The following is a 14,435-nucleotide window of genomic DNA, read 5'->3' on the forward strand; positions in this document are numbered from 1 at the left end:
TAAGACGGGCACCATGTGGCTGGGACTTGCTCAAGAAGATTCCCTTTAAATTGAAAAGGAACTGCAGGGGCCTGCTTTTGCACAAAGAGGCTGTGTTCCGATGTGAATAAAAATCCCATAATTCATCTCCAGGATAGAAGTGCAAATTGATAAGCGCAGCTGTGCGTAGCTGGAATCCTCTGTGCATGAGGCAGCAGATGCATGGACAAACCAGAAATGAAAATTTGCTGTCTTTGCGATTGACACTGTAAGTCACTAATTTTCATTATCATTTACATTTTTTACTGAATTGAGTGAAATAGCACTGAAAAACATGGCACTACATAATCTGATCCCCAGCTACTTTTGGCATTGTGCAAGAACATAATAAAAGTTAAGTGCAATTAATAGCTATATTTTTACGACTGGCAGGCAAATATAATGGAACAGAAAACGTATGCTGCAAAGAATAAAAGCAATGGAACTTAAGAGGTATGTTTATCAGAAATACAAGACAATAATGATACAGATTGGTATATTTCCTCCTAGTTGTCTGGAAAATAACATAGCAATAGTTGGCCCTTATCCAATTTTGGAATTGCTTATTTTCTATGATGCTGGTAATACAAAATTATGAGAAATTATAAATTCATAACTGAGTGAAATCAAAGTTCAAATTGATTGCAACTATTATTTGAATCTTTAGGTTAGTTGAGTGTTGGGCATTCAAAATAATTTCTTGATGAGGTTTGTATTTTGAATTAGAGTTGCAGAGGGTTGGAACCAGAATATGATAGCAGATAGTGAAATGGTTGTGGGGAAAGATGATGTTAGATCTACATATGAAAACAGAAACTAAAAAGTTGAGCATGGTGAGCGAGTGTTCTGAGTTGTGTCTATTTCAATGCAGCTTAATAAAAGGCAAGTGCAATTTTGTATTTTAAACTGGAATTGCAGAGGGATGGGAATCAGAGTGTCAGGGCAGATAATGAAGTGCTTATGGGGAAAGATGATGTTAAATCTACATGCAAAGACAGGAACTTTGGTAAGAATGCTATGACTAGAGTCTACTTCAGTGTAAGGAGCAGTACAGATAAGACGGATGAATTTAGAGCACGGTCCAACATGTGGAATTGTGATATTCAGAATCAGTATCAGATATAATAACTGGCATATGTCGTGAAATTTGTTATCTTTACAGCATCAGTATAATGAAATACATGATAGATAAATATAGTGAATAAACTGTTACATTAAGTATATATATGTATGTATGTCAATTAAGTTGTTAAGTTGAAATAAGTAGTGCAAAATAACAGAGATTAAAAAAGCAGTGAGGTAGTGTTCATGGGTTCAATGTCCATTTAGAAATTAGCTGGCAGAGGGAAGTTGTTCCTGAATTGCTGAGTGTGTGTCTTCAGGCTTCTGTACCTCCTTCCTTAGTGATGGATGCACCTTCTTAAGGCATTGCTCCTTGAAGATGCATTGGATACTTCGGAGGCTGGTACCATGATAGAGATGACTAATTTTAAAACTTTCTGCAACTTATCTCAATCTTGTGTAGTAGCCAGTCAAAATGTTCTCCGTGGTGCATTTGTGGAAGTTTTTGAGTGTTTTAGTTTATAAACCAAATAGCCTCAAATTCCTAATGAAATATAGCTGCTGCCTTCTTTAGAGCAGCATCAACATGTTGCATCCCAGGTTAGGTCCTCAGAGATATTAACATCCAGGAATGTGAAATCGCTCGCTCTCTCCACTTCTGATCCTTCTATGAGGATAGGTGTGTGTTCCTTGTCTTACCCTTGCTAAAGTCCACAATCAGCTGCTTAGTCTTGCTGACATTGAGTGCAAGGTTGTTGCTATGACACCTCTCAGCTAACTGGTTTATCTCACTCCTGTATGCTCTTTCATTACCGTCTGAAATTCTGACAACAATGGTTGTTTCATCAGCAAATTTATAGATATTGTTTGAGCTGTGCCTCGCCACATAGTCATGGGTGTAGTGAGTAGAGCAGAGGGCTAAGCACACATTCCTGTGTAACACCAGTGTTAATCATCAGCAAGATAGAGATGGTATTTCCAATCCACACAGACTGTGGTCTTCCAGTTAGGAAGTTGAGGATCCAGTTGCAGAGGGAAGTACAGAGGACTAGGTTCTATAGCTTTTTGATTTGGACTGTAGGAATGATGGTGTTAAATGCTGAGCTATAGTCAATAAACAGCATCCTGACATAGGTGTTTGTGTTGTCTGCCTGGAGAACCATTGAGATCACATCTGCTCTGGCAATAGGTCCAGGTCCTCCCTGAGACAGGTATTGATTCTATTCATGACCAACCATGATTAAAAATGATGGCAGAATATAGTATTAATGGTAAGACTCTTGGCAGTGTGGAGGATCAGAGGGATCTTGGGGTCAGAGTCCATAGGATGCTCAAAGCAGCTGCGCAGGTTGACGCTGTGGTTAAGAAGGCATACGGTGTACTGGCCTTCATCAATCATGGAATTGAGCTTAGGAGCCGAGAGGTAATGCTGCAGATATATAGGACCCTGGTCAGACCCCACTTGGAGTACTGTGCTCAGATCTGGTCATCTCACTACAGGAAGGATGTGGAAGCCATAGAAAGGGTGCAGTGGAGATTTACAAGGGTATTGCCTGGATTGGGGAGCATGCCTTATGAAAACAGGTTGAATGAACTTGGCCTTTTCTCCTTGGAGAGACAGAGGATGAGAGATAACCTGATAGAGGTGTACAAGATGATGAGAGGCATTGATCGTGTGGACAGTCAGAGACTTTTTCCCAGGGCTGAAATGGTTGCCACAAGAGGACACAGGTTTAAGGTGCTGTGGAGTAAATACAGAGGGGATGTCAGGGGTAAGTTTTTTACTCAGAGAGTGGTGAGTGCGTGGAATGGACTGCCGACTACTGTGGTGGAGGTTTTTACGACAGGGTCTTTTAAGAGACTTTTGGATAGGTACATGGAGCTTAGAAAAACAGAGGGCTATGGAGAAGTCTAGTAATTTCTAAAGTAGGGACATGTTCGACACAACTTTGTGGGCCAAAGGGCCTGTATTGTGCTGCAGGTCTTCTATGTTTCTATGTTTCTAGCCTCTCATAGCATTTCATCACCATAGATATGAGTGGTACTGGATGAGAGTCGTTGGGGTAGCTAATGCTGTTCCCCTTAGGCACTGGTATAATTGTTGCCTTTTTGTAGCAGGTTGGAAACTACCGACTGTAGCAGCGAAAGACTGAAGATATCTTCGACTACTCCTGCCAGCTGGTTGGCACATGTTTACAGAGCCTTACCAGGTATTCCATCAGGCCCTGCTGCCTTGTGAGGGTTCACCCTCTTGTAAGACAGCCTGACATTGGCCTCCAAGACAGAGATCACAAGGTCACCAGATGCTGCAGGGTTCCTCATAGCTGTGGTTTTATTCTCCCTGAGCGTAAGAGGCGTTGAGCTCGTCTGACAGTGACACATCACTGCCATTCATGGTGTTGAATTTTAATTTGTAGGAAGTAATGGCCTGCAAACCCTACCAGAGTTGACGTGCATCTAATGTCACCTCCAACCTCTCCCAGTGTTGTTTCTTGGCTCTTGAAATAGCCCTCCACAAGTCACAGCTATTTTTCTTATATAGACTTGGATCACCAGACTTAAATGCCACTGATCTAGCCCTTAGCAGAGAACAAATCTCTTGTTATAGCCATTAGTGAGACTTTGTTGCAAGAGGGGCAAGACTGACTGCTTAGTATTCTGGGGTTCTGTTGGTTTAGGCATGATGGTGGAAGAGGTATTAAATGGGGAGGGGGCACTACTAGTCAGGGAAGATGTCATGACAGTGCTTAGATGAGATGGACGGCTCATATATTGAGGCTATATGAGTGGAACCAAGGAATAAGAAAGGGATGACCACATTAATGGGATTATATTATAGACCACCAAATAGTCAGTGGAATTTAGAGGAGCAAATCTGTGGAGAGATACAGGCAGCTGCAAGAAAAATAAGGCTGTAATTGTATGATTTTAACTTTCCAAATACTTTCTGGGACTCTCATACCATATAAGTTCTAGATGGGATAGAGGTTGGCAAATGTGTTCAGGGAGGATTCCCAATTAGAGGTAGAGGTCCCAATTAGAGAGAATATAATACAAGTTTTCCTGTTAAGGAATGACAGAGGACAGGGTGACGGAAGTGTGTGTAGGGGAACACTTTGGACTTGGTGATCGTAATTCCATTAGTTTCAAGATAATTATGGAGAAGGACAGGACTGGTCCTCAGGCTGAGATTCTAAATTGGAGAAAAGCAGATTTTGATGGCATCAGAAGGGTCTGGCAAGTATAGATTGGAGTAGGTTGTCTCTGGTAAAGGAATGCTTGGTAAGTGGGTGGCCCTCAAAAGTAAAATTTTAAGAGTACTGAGTTGTATGTTCCTGTCAGAATAAAAGGCTTTGAGGGACACTGAAGCCTGGTTAAGAAGAAGGAAATGTATAGCAGGTATAGGCAGCAAGGAACTAATGAGGCACTTGAGGAATATAAGAAATGCAAGGGAACACTTAAGCTGAAAATCAGATGGACAAAAAGAAGGCATGAGGTTGCTCTAGCAGACAAGGTGAAGAACCTTGTCTAAGATGTTCTCCAGATATATTAAGAACAGAAGTATAGCAAGGTACAAAATTGGTCCTCTTGAAGATCAGTGTGGTCACTTATGCATGAAGCCAAAAGAGATGGAGAGATCTCAAATGAGAGCTTTTGCATACTGTTTGCATTTACTCGTAAGATGCACACGGTCTACAGAACTGAGGTAAAAGAATAATGAGATCATTAACCACGTCCAGATTGCAGTAAAGGAGCATTTGCTGTCTTGAGACAAAGAAGGGTGCGGGAAGGGAAGGAGTACAAGATGGCAAGTGACAGGTAAAACCAGACGAGAGAGAAGATGGGAAGATGGAATTTAATACAGACGTGTGAGGGATGCACTTTGGGAAGACAAATTCGGATAGGACTTACAAAGTGAATGGTAGGGCACTGAGAAGTGCAGAAGAACAGGGATCTGGCAGTATAGATACATAATCCTTGAAAGTGATGACACAGGTACATGGTCATAAAGAGAGCTTTTGGCATATTTCTCTTCATAACTCAAAGCATTTAGTACAGAAGTTTGAATGTTATGTTGAAGTTGTACAAGACATGAGGAGCTGAGTTAAAGGGAAAAGTTGAATAGAATAGGACTTTATTCCCTGGAAGGTAGAAGAATGAGGAGAGATTTAATAGAGGTATACAAAATTATGAGGGGTTTTAGATAGGATTAACACCAGCAGGGTTTTTCCCCTGATTTTGGGTGAAATTAGAAGTAGAGGTCATAGGTTAGGGGTGAAAGGTGAAATACTTATGGGGAAATGGAGAGGGAGCTTCTTCACTCAAAGGGTAGTACAAATGTGGAACAAGCTGCTAGAGAAAGTGATGGATGTGAGTTTGATTTCAGCATTTAGGAGAAGTTTGGATAGGAACATAAGCAGGAAAGGTATGAAGGACGATAGTGCAGTTACAGGCCAATGGGACTAGGCAAAATAACAGTTCAACATGAACTAGATGGGCTGAAAGGCCTGGTTCTATGTTGCAGTGCTCTATGAAACTAACTAATGTCAAGGTGTCATTGTTTTGTATATTTTCAGTCAATGAGGGTACAAGCTATGAATGTAAAGCAAAATACATATGTCTTAGCAAAATTTGCTAGAATGGGAAAAGTCCAAAGCAAGTGACCTAAGTACAGATAAAATGAAAGTCATCTTGACTTTTCTAGCACTACAATGAAAAAGGTCCATCCAAACTACAAGTAATTCCTTGTGATATCGCATTGTTTTGTATCAATATCAATAGAGACCTACCACTTAGCATCTTTAAAGTTAGTGCAAAAATAAGAGATAATGCTATCTTAAATTTGAAATTTGAAGAAGTTTTCATTGATAGTTTGTGTTGCCAAAAAAAAATCTCTAGAAAAGGTTTCTGGACAACACCAGTTTAAAAGGTCATTCTATTATGGTCAGAATCAAATGAATATTATCCATGCTTTGATATTAAATGATTTATGGGTTAGTCTAATAGCAGTACTGAAATTATTTTCATTTGATCAGTATTCTGCAATAAAACACAAGGGGTTAGGTACTTCTATCAATCCTTAAAGTAATTAGTTAGCAGGTAATTCAATTACTTTCACATTGTAGTAGAGTGGAAACATAAAGTAGCATTGCAATTCTATACAGATCAATGTATGAAACTATGGCATATGAGACATAGGAATAAACAATTATAAGGGGACTTCCATTTGGACATAAAAGTTCAATGTCAAATACTAAAATAATTTGATGGTACTTCCCTTATATTGAATATCACATCTCAATAAATTAATCTACTTTTACATTTAATGTAAATACGGCTTTACCTTCTGGTCTGATGCCTAATTGCCTGATGCCAAAGGGTGAGTCTCCCAATCTCTTGCCTGAAAATTGTCCGCCAAGTGAGGTCATTATGAAACAGAGGGTAAAAAATCCAATTCCAGCCACAAATAACCTAGAAGAAAACAAAATGGGCCTTAAACTAAATACAAATTCAAAGCTTAAGATTATCTGCAACTATTAGAAATCCAATAGTGTGTATGGTGCATGACTGGTTTTATGTCGCAAAATGGTTTACAATTCTGTTTAGTTGATCTATGAGCTCTGATTATTTGTTTATACATTACATACTGTATTTCAATAGTCAGATGGTAAGCAGTTGAATGAAAATAAGTGATGAACCATTTAGGACAGGGTTGAGAATTTGTCCCAACTTTCCTCATGAAAGGGATAGTGAGTATTTGGAATACTCTCCTCAGAGTACTGTGGAGACTCCATCACCAAAAAGTCAAGAACGGGATTGTTAGGTTTTTAGATGTTAAGGGAATTAAGGGACTCATGCAAGTAATTGGTACAGAGGTTTAAAAAAACTGTAATAGTCATATTGAATGGTAGAGCAAAACTTAACTCCTGCTTCCATTTATATTAGGGTCAAAAAGGAATACATCATGGAAATAGGCTCTTTGGCTAAACACATCCATGCTGACCAAGGTGCCATCCTAAGCCAGTCCACTGGCCCACATAAACTCTATCCCGCCAAATCTTTCTTACCCATTTTAAACACTGCTATTGTACCTGGCCCAATTACCTTCTCCGACAGCTCATTTCATATATGCTGCACCCTCACACGTAGAAGTTGCCTCATATCTATTTTTAAATCTTTTCTAACCTTAAACCTTTGCCCTCCAGTTTTTGGTTCTAATTCCTTGGGATTCAGCCTATCTATGCCCCTCATGATTTTGTACACCACTCATGTACGTCACTCATCATTCTCCTACCTTCCAAGGGATAAAGTCCTAACCTCACAGAGAGGTACTGAATCAGGTTTTTGAGTCCTGCAACATTCTTGTTAATCTTCTCTGCATTCTTTCTACCTTATTCTTGTGTTAAACAAGATATTATTTCACTCCATTTTCTTCATACACTGGAAAGAGTACCATGCATAGAATTTCTGCTGACTACACAGGTATATTGAATCTGAAAGATTTATACAACATATTATGGTTTTCAGCTGTTATTTGTAATGGGTTTAAAAGATCACACATTTTTTTATGTCCAAGTTGAGGCATAAAGGCACAATGGCACTCTTGTTCAATCAATCCTTAAGCTTAGTATCATTCCAGCTTAACCCTTCATACTATTGTCCTCAGGCATGAGAAGAAGTGGGTGAATAATTTAAAACATGAGAGACATTACGTGAAAGCACATCCTCAGCTATCTTATTCTGAGATATACCAGAGTTATCCTTATTTAGGCATGGTAACATCTATAACAGTGATCCTATTACCTTTGTCAAAGTTCCACACATTGACAATGAAATAAGATCATGTTCAGGTTTTAAGGAACATGTAAGTATTGAGCGCCTAAAACTGCGAACCAGAAACAAATAGAGCAGCATATTCTCATGTTTATATTCACCTTCTTAAGAATATTTTATCCAAAACCATTAATCCTCTCAGTTAGAATGCCTGATTTCTAATGTTATCAGCATGGGTCGGGTCATATAATTTTGCACAGTTGTAAACAATAAAATGATACTGCAAAATCAAATCTATCCAAATATTGTCAAAATACTTTATCTTTGATCATAATATTAAAAAAATGTTCATTAATGTTTAATAGCTCATCCTTCACACTTAAAAACTTTTCCTAGTCCTACAGGAGTGAATGCCGCTGGTAGGGAGCAATCTAATACTTTGCAAAGTTAATCAATTTGAGGAATAATTTTGGCTAATTGCTACTAATAACTGAAATAAATAATAATTTAAATACAATCAAGAATAATAACATATCCATTTTTTTTAATTGAGAATGAGAACCTCAGGTATTTGCACCATATATACACAATAGCAGAGTATAATATACATTACCGCCACATTTACAGTTGTATACATTTAATACAAGTGGCCAAGAACAACCTACAGCATTTCAGACATGCACAATTTATACCTTTGCATTGATTTTATTATAATGGTACAGATAAACATCAAGACAAAATCCCTCTCTAGATCATACTGAATATACAGCATGTTTAAATAGCCCTAAGGAAAACAGACCAATCACTAGAGAATATATTGGTGAAAGACAAACGATATCCTATAGTGGAAAGGTGAATGATCCTTATCTGACTATCCAACTCTCTGGTTCTTGTTTCTTCCCGCTCTCCAGTCACGATATTACACCTCATCCTTTATACTTTAAACGTAACTTCCAATGAAAGGAAAACATAAGGGGAAATTAATCTCTTGTGGCTCTCTTCGCTAGTCTTAAGTCTCATTTCAACATTCAGTAGAAAGCATATCCATTTCAAGATAAGCTCAGTACATAACTAAAGAAAACCCTACAGATTCTACCATCATCAAGCAGTTTTTTAATACATAAAAATTTAAAGCAAGATACAGTGCCATAGAAATTACCAGCAGGTGCAATGAGAATGAAATACAAGTTTTACTTTACACAAACCTAGAACATCTGAGTTCCATGTGGGTTCAATTAAGCATCTGCAAACAATGCAAAATAATATCTGGATGTATACTTTTAATTAAAATGAGAAACTTACCTAAAAGGCCTTAAGGTTACAAGGAACCTTCGCACCATTATTTTGCCATCCGAGTTTGTAGAATTTTTTGAAAGCAAGTACATCTTTATCTGAGAAAAATACTTATCCTCTAATATAAACTTGTCCAGTGTAAAATGAGTTAAAACACTTAAATATTAGACTTTTGATAATATCAGATATTCAGAAGATTTCAGGAAATTATTCAAATCAAAGCACATAATATCCATCCACAACTTTTGACTCACTGGATTTAAAACCAATGTGCCAGGATTTCCATCTGCACTGTGAGTCTTTGTTCAAGCAGAAGTGATGCTGCTCCTAGCTTTATGGTGACTTTTTCAGGAACTAGTGATGAATACAAGATACCGAAGATATCCCAAAATTATCAGCTAAAGATGAGTCAAGGAGACTGCAGGTAAAATGCACCTTAGTTGCTTGAAGGTTGTTTCTTCTCATGTTCAGAGCTTGCTGTTATTCAGAGCCATATGACTATTCCATTGACACACTTAGGCAGGGCATCCTCAGAGTCCTCGGGGTGAGAAGCATTTTACTCAGCCGCCAGACCTAATACAAGCAGCTACCAACAACCTCAGCTTCAACCTTTTGGACAGATGATTAGGGTAGGGGATAAGATGCTGAGTGACAGATCATAATCCAACCAGGATAGCTAGAATGCATTAGCCTCTCTATCATAGCCGCTTTATTTCTTTCACAAACCATGAACTGCCACATTATCTTGATGCAAAAATAGTGTTACAGCAACACCTAGTGTTCTAAAGATGCTCTTCTGGTGTATTAAATCACTTTGTATATTAACTCTGTATGATCCTGTCTAGTATATTGGCAATGTACTTTTTTACGTTAACAACTGCTAAAATTCTGAGGGATTGCAAGAAAATACTGTCATAAATCCTGATAACTAAAGTTTAACAAAAGTATTGGCTGAAAACGTCCGTACAAATTTTAGGAAAAAATAGTTTCATTTATTCTTTAAGCAACAAATATTCTGTTTTTAAGAGATTAATGTTTGAATTCTATTCATATTTTATTACTTTTAGTTTATGATTCAGGTGCAATCTCAAGATATTTTCATTACATTTTTTATCTTAGAGACTGTAAAACAATCCTTCAAATAACTGCAGTCTATCCCAAAACAATTATGTTTTGACTAGAAATAGATTCAATTTGTAACCTTTTATATTTGTATCCACATTCTCAACTGCTAATGATACTAAAAAGATTGTACACAATAAAACACTTGACTGCTGAATTTCTTAGCTTGTATTAAGCTATGCATGAATGAGAAGCAACATGGATCTTAACCCCAATCCATGAAAACAGAAGCATTCCTGCTTTCACAGTTCTAGTTTTGAAGATACATTTCGTGGGAAAATTAATAACAGATTTGCTTTTTAATTTTATTGCAAGCTTAGTGTTCATTTCCCTTGTTTATGCAAAGCTCTTATCAGGGCTGAGGAATAAAATGCGAAACTTCAAACAAGGTTAAAGCTCCAGTTATTTTTGAGGTTAGCAAAGCCAGATTGCCTTGTGCATACTGGCCTTACTAACACGCACAGAAGAAGAGTTGACATGGTTGAATTCTTTCACTTCACCTAAGTGTGTCCGGAAATGGAAAATATATGCACTTAAATTAGGTCATTTATCAATTCTTAAATTGTGGTTGATATTCCTTAACAGAGACGGAGTTTTTGGTTTTGCAAACTGCTTTCTGATGACTTGGCTGCTGTGAGCAATGTGGAGAAACTACCCCCTTTTTTGAATGCGACTTCTGCTGTGAAGGTTTTTAGAAGTGGAAGGCCACAGGCACAAACGGAATGAAGGGAAGATAAAATTATTATAAAAGAAAGTGTGTCATATCTGGGAGCAAATTAGAAAATGGCTTTCAAGACAAATGTCCCATACAAGTGTACTTGTTCTTTGCCCATGTGAGACATGACCTGAATGGAAATGTTTTTCTCTTGTCTTCAGAAAGAGAAAACATGCAGAAACCATTGAATTATTTTTGCAGCATTCCTGCATACAAACTAACACATGATGTACTCTACGTTTACAGCTCAGGTAGGGACACCAAGGAGATAGGAGTTCCAATCTTTTCTTGTATGGAAATGTACCTGCAGAGTCATCGCAATCACTTGTATGCAGTTCTTTTCAGAATGAATTTGGCCAGGTTTAATGAAAGCATTTAATTGCCAATTTGCCTGGATTGTGCTGAAGTCTCACAAAAAAAAGCACATTTCATTTGTCATTGTTAGTAACCCAAGAGTCACAATAACACTCTTTCGCATAGTTATCCATAACCTCCAGCTCAATAAAGTTCCAGCAGAGCTGTTTTCCAGGAATCTTTTGAAGAAAAGTATTAGTGGAGCGGAGAAATAGACACAGTGAGAGACAGACAGAGAGAGTCAGAGAGAGGCAGAAGGAGAGAAGTGAGACAGAGAGTGAGAGAGAGAGGGAGAGGGAGAGAAAAAGAGATACAGTCAGAGAGAACGAGAAGGGAGGATTGAAAAACAGAGACAGAAGTAAATGCTGCACAGACAGCTATTTGCCTATCAGTGTAATTCAGTGAGTTACTCTTCATTACTAAATAAATAACAATTCCCACTTTGAAAACCTTCCCCAACTGTTATTTTCTCCTTTCTTTTCTTAACTTCATTCTTTGCTAATTCAAAATTATCCTCTTGTTTTCAGATCTTCAGAATTAAAATCAGATTTGTCATCGACATATGCCATGAAATTTGTTGCTTTGTGGGAACAATTTAGTGTAAGACAAAAAATAACTATGTTACAAAAATAATATATAGTGCAAAAGACAAATAACAAGGTTGTGTTCATTGGTTTATGAATTATTCAGAAATCTGATAACAGAGGGAAAGAAGTTGTTCTTAAAAGCTGCTCCTGTACCTCCACCCGATGGCAGTAACATGAAGATGGCATGTCCTGGATGCCGCCTTGAGGTACCACCTCTTGAAGGTACCCTCAGCAGAGGGGATATTTGTGCCAGTAATGGATCTGGCAGAGTCTACATCCCTCTGCAACCACCTGCGATTGTGTGCATTGGGGCTTCTATATTAGGCTACAATGCAACCTTCTTGCACAATGACGTGCAAAAGTTCATCTCACTTTATATGGTAAAGGCAGTTACACTGGAAGCTGTACCCATGATCAGATATTAAATGCTCAGGCCTCAAATAGTATACCTAACTAACACTGCCAAACATAAGCCTTCAGAAAGCTTTGAACATAATGCAACGAAGTCGTGATAATTTTTCCCTTTAGTATAAATAATATTTTAGATACATAAAACAAATACCAGAGAAACTACTTCCTCAGGTATCTGTACATCACTAAATTTTCCTTCAGATATTTCTTAATTGATTTTGTAGTCCAGTCCCTTCCTCTTAAAAGGCTGAAAGACAAGTATTGCTAAAGGCAGCAAGACTGATTCTTCTGTATTATCTTCTAGCTTTCAAGCCATTGTCATGTCAATTCCATTACAAACAGTGGATTTAAGCTTGCCCCTACCCAGCCCCCAACCAAATGCTTCATTTGAAAATTTAACAATAGGATCAATAATAATTCCAGCTACATCTTATAAGGTTACTCAAAATCAATTATAAAGCTGCTATGGTGTCTACTTTTAAAAAATACATACAATTTCAATTTTACAGCACCTTAGAGATTATCCAACCCTTAATATACTGTTTCCTGTTTCAAATCTTTTTCTCTACACTTTCAGGCTCTATTTTCTGCCGCCCTCTGATAACTATGATGCTTACTACAATTGCAGAATAATTATAGCTCTGATTATTTTAAAATGTTGTAAAGATTCAATGTGAAATGGTTATTTGTGAAGCCTTTGTTCTAATATTCAAGTTTGCAAACAATTAACTTAATTCTGAAACTGGACAATGAAGTTGTCCATCACGTACAACACACTGGAGGAACTCAGCAGATCGGGCAGCATCTGTGGAAACAAACAGTCAACGTTTCGGGCCGAGACCCTTCATCAGGACTGAAGAGGGAGGGATGCAGGGACCCTGTAAAGAAGGTGGGGGGAGGGTGGGAAGGAGAAAGCTGGTAGGTGCCAGATGAAAAACCAATCAGAGGAAAGATCAAGGGGTGGGGGAGGGGATAGGCAGGAAAGGTGAAGAAGAAATGAAAGGGGAAAGCACTGTGTAGTAGAAGAAGGCAGAGTCATGAGAGAGGTGATAAGCAGCTGAAGGAGGAGGCAGAGTGAAACTGGGATGGGGGAAAGGAGAGAGAGGGAATTACCGGAAGTTGGAGAATTCGATGTTCGTGTCAAGGGACTGGAGGCTACCCAAATGCTATATGGGGTGTTGCTCCTCCAACCTAAGTTTGGCCTCATCATGGCAGTAGAGGAGGCCATGTATGGACATATCCGAATGGGAATGTGAATGGGTTGTCCATCATGCTGTTTTGTTGGAAAAAGTTTGTATTCCACTGAACAACAGCCCCTGATATATAATCCATATATTTTGGGATTTTCCCTTAATTTCCAGACATTGTTTTTTTTAAATGTCTTACACTTGCCCAATAAAAATGTCATGCATATGTAAAACTGACACATCAATACACATGCAAACACCAGAATGACAGAAGTGATTAATGCTCTTAAAACAATATAATTTTTATGGATACCACGGTTATAAAATAGAATACTACATAGTGAGATTATTGTCCCTTTTGTTTAAATGTTGAAGTACAAACAGTCATCACTGGCTCTGACCTTTCCCAGTATGAAGGTAGTATCCGTTTACCAAGACTTCGACTTGTCAAAGACGTTTTAAGAGAACAGATGCTGAAGAGCAGAGGTGCAAAATCTAGACTTCATTATTTAACAAAAAACCTGGTCAAAAATCCAATTATTAAATTTTTGCGTTGGACATGGGATACATGTCAATTGGGCCATTATGAAATTTCCAACCTGCATATACAATGAGGTACAATCAGCTAGTCAATTGGCAAACTCCAGTTTTGAAATTTGTACTTCATGAAGGGGATAAAGAAGATTCACTCTTAGCCCCGATATTATTGGGTGGCTTACAACACCCAACATACTACTTTAATGGACACTACTTCTGCTAAGCCAAAGAGAATTAAAACGTGTACCTGTTAGGTAAATGTCATTTTGCAGCTGGTAGCTGAAAATAGCTGGAACCTATTACACAAACAAACAAGGGTATTAATGGTACATGAATTCAGAACTAATCAAATATTCTTTACGATCTAACCAATTT

The 14,435-nt window shown here is 38.0% G+C and overlaps 1 protein-coding gene across 1 annotated transcript in view; it reads right to left on the reverse strand.

Moving 5' to 3' along the window:
* The window catches only part of LOC132380092 (alpha-1,6-mannosylglycoprotein 6-beta-N-acetylglucosaminyltransferase B-like), a 919,103-nt gene that overhangs the window by 887,587 nt on the left and 17,081 nt on the right, over positions 1-14,435 (reverse strand). The window contains exon 2 of the mRNA XM_059948641.1: positions 6,425-6,552. Coding sequence (XP_059804624.1) covers positions 6,425-6,552 — 128 coding nt within the window. The remainder of the gene's footprint in view (positions 1-6,424; positions 6,553-14,435) is intronic.

The sequence above is a fragment of the Hypanus sabinus genome, chromosome 23 (genome assembly GCF_030144855.1).
Source record: "Hypanus sabinus isolate sHypSab1 chromosome 23, sHypSab1.hap1, whole genome shotgun sequence".
Taxonomy (NCBI): domain Eukaryota; kingdom Metazoa; phylum Chordata; class Chondrichthyes; order Myliobatiformes; family Dasyatidae; genus Hypanus; species Hypanus sabinus.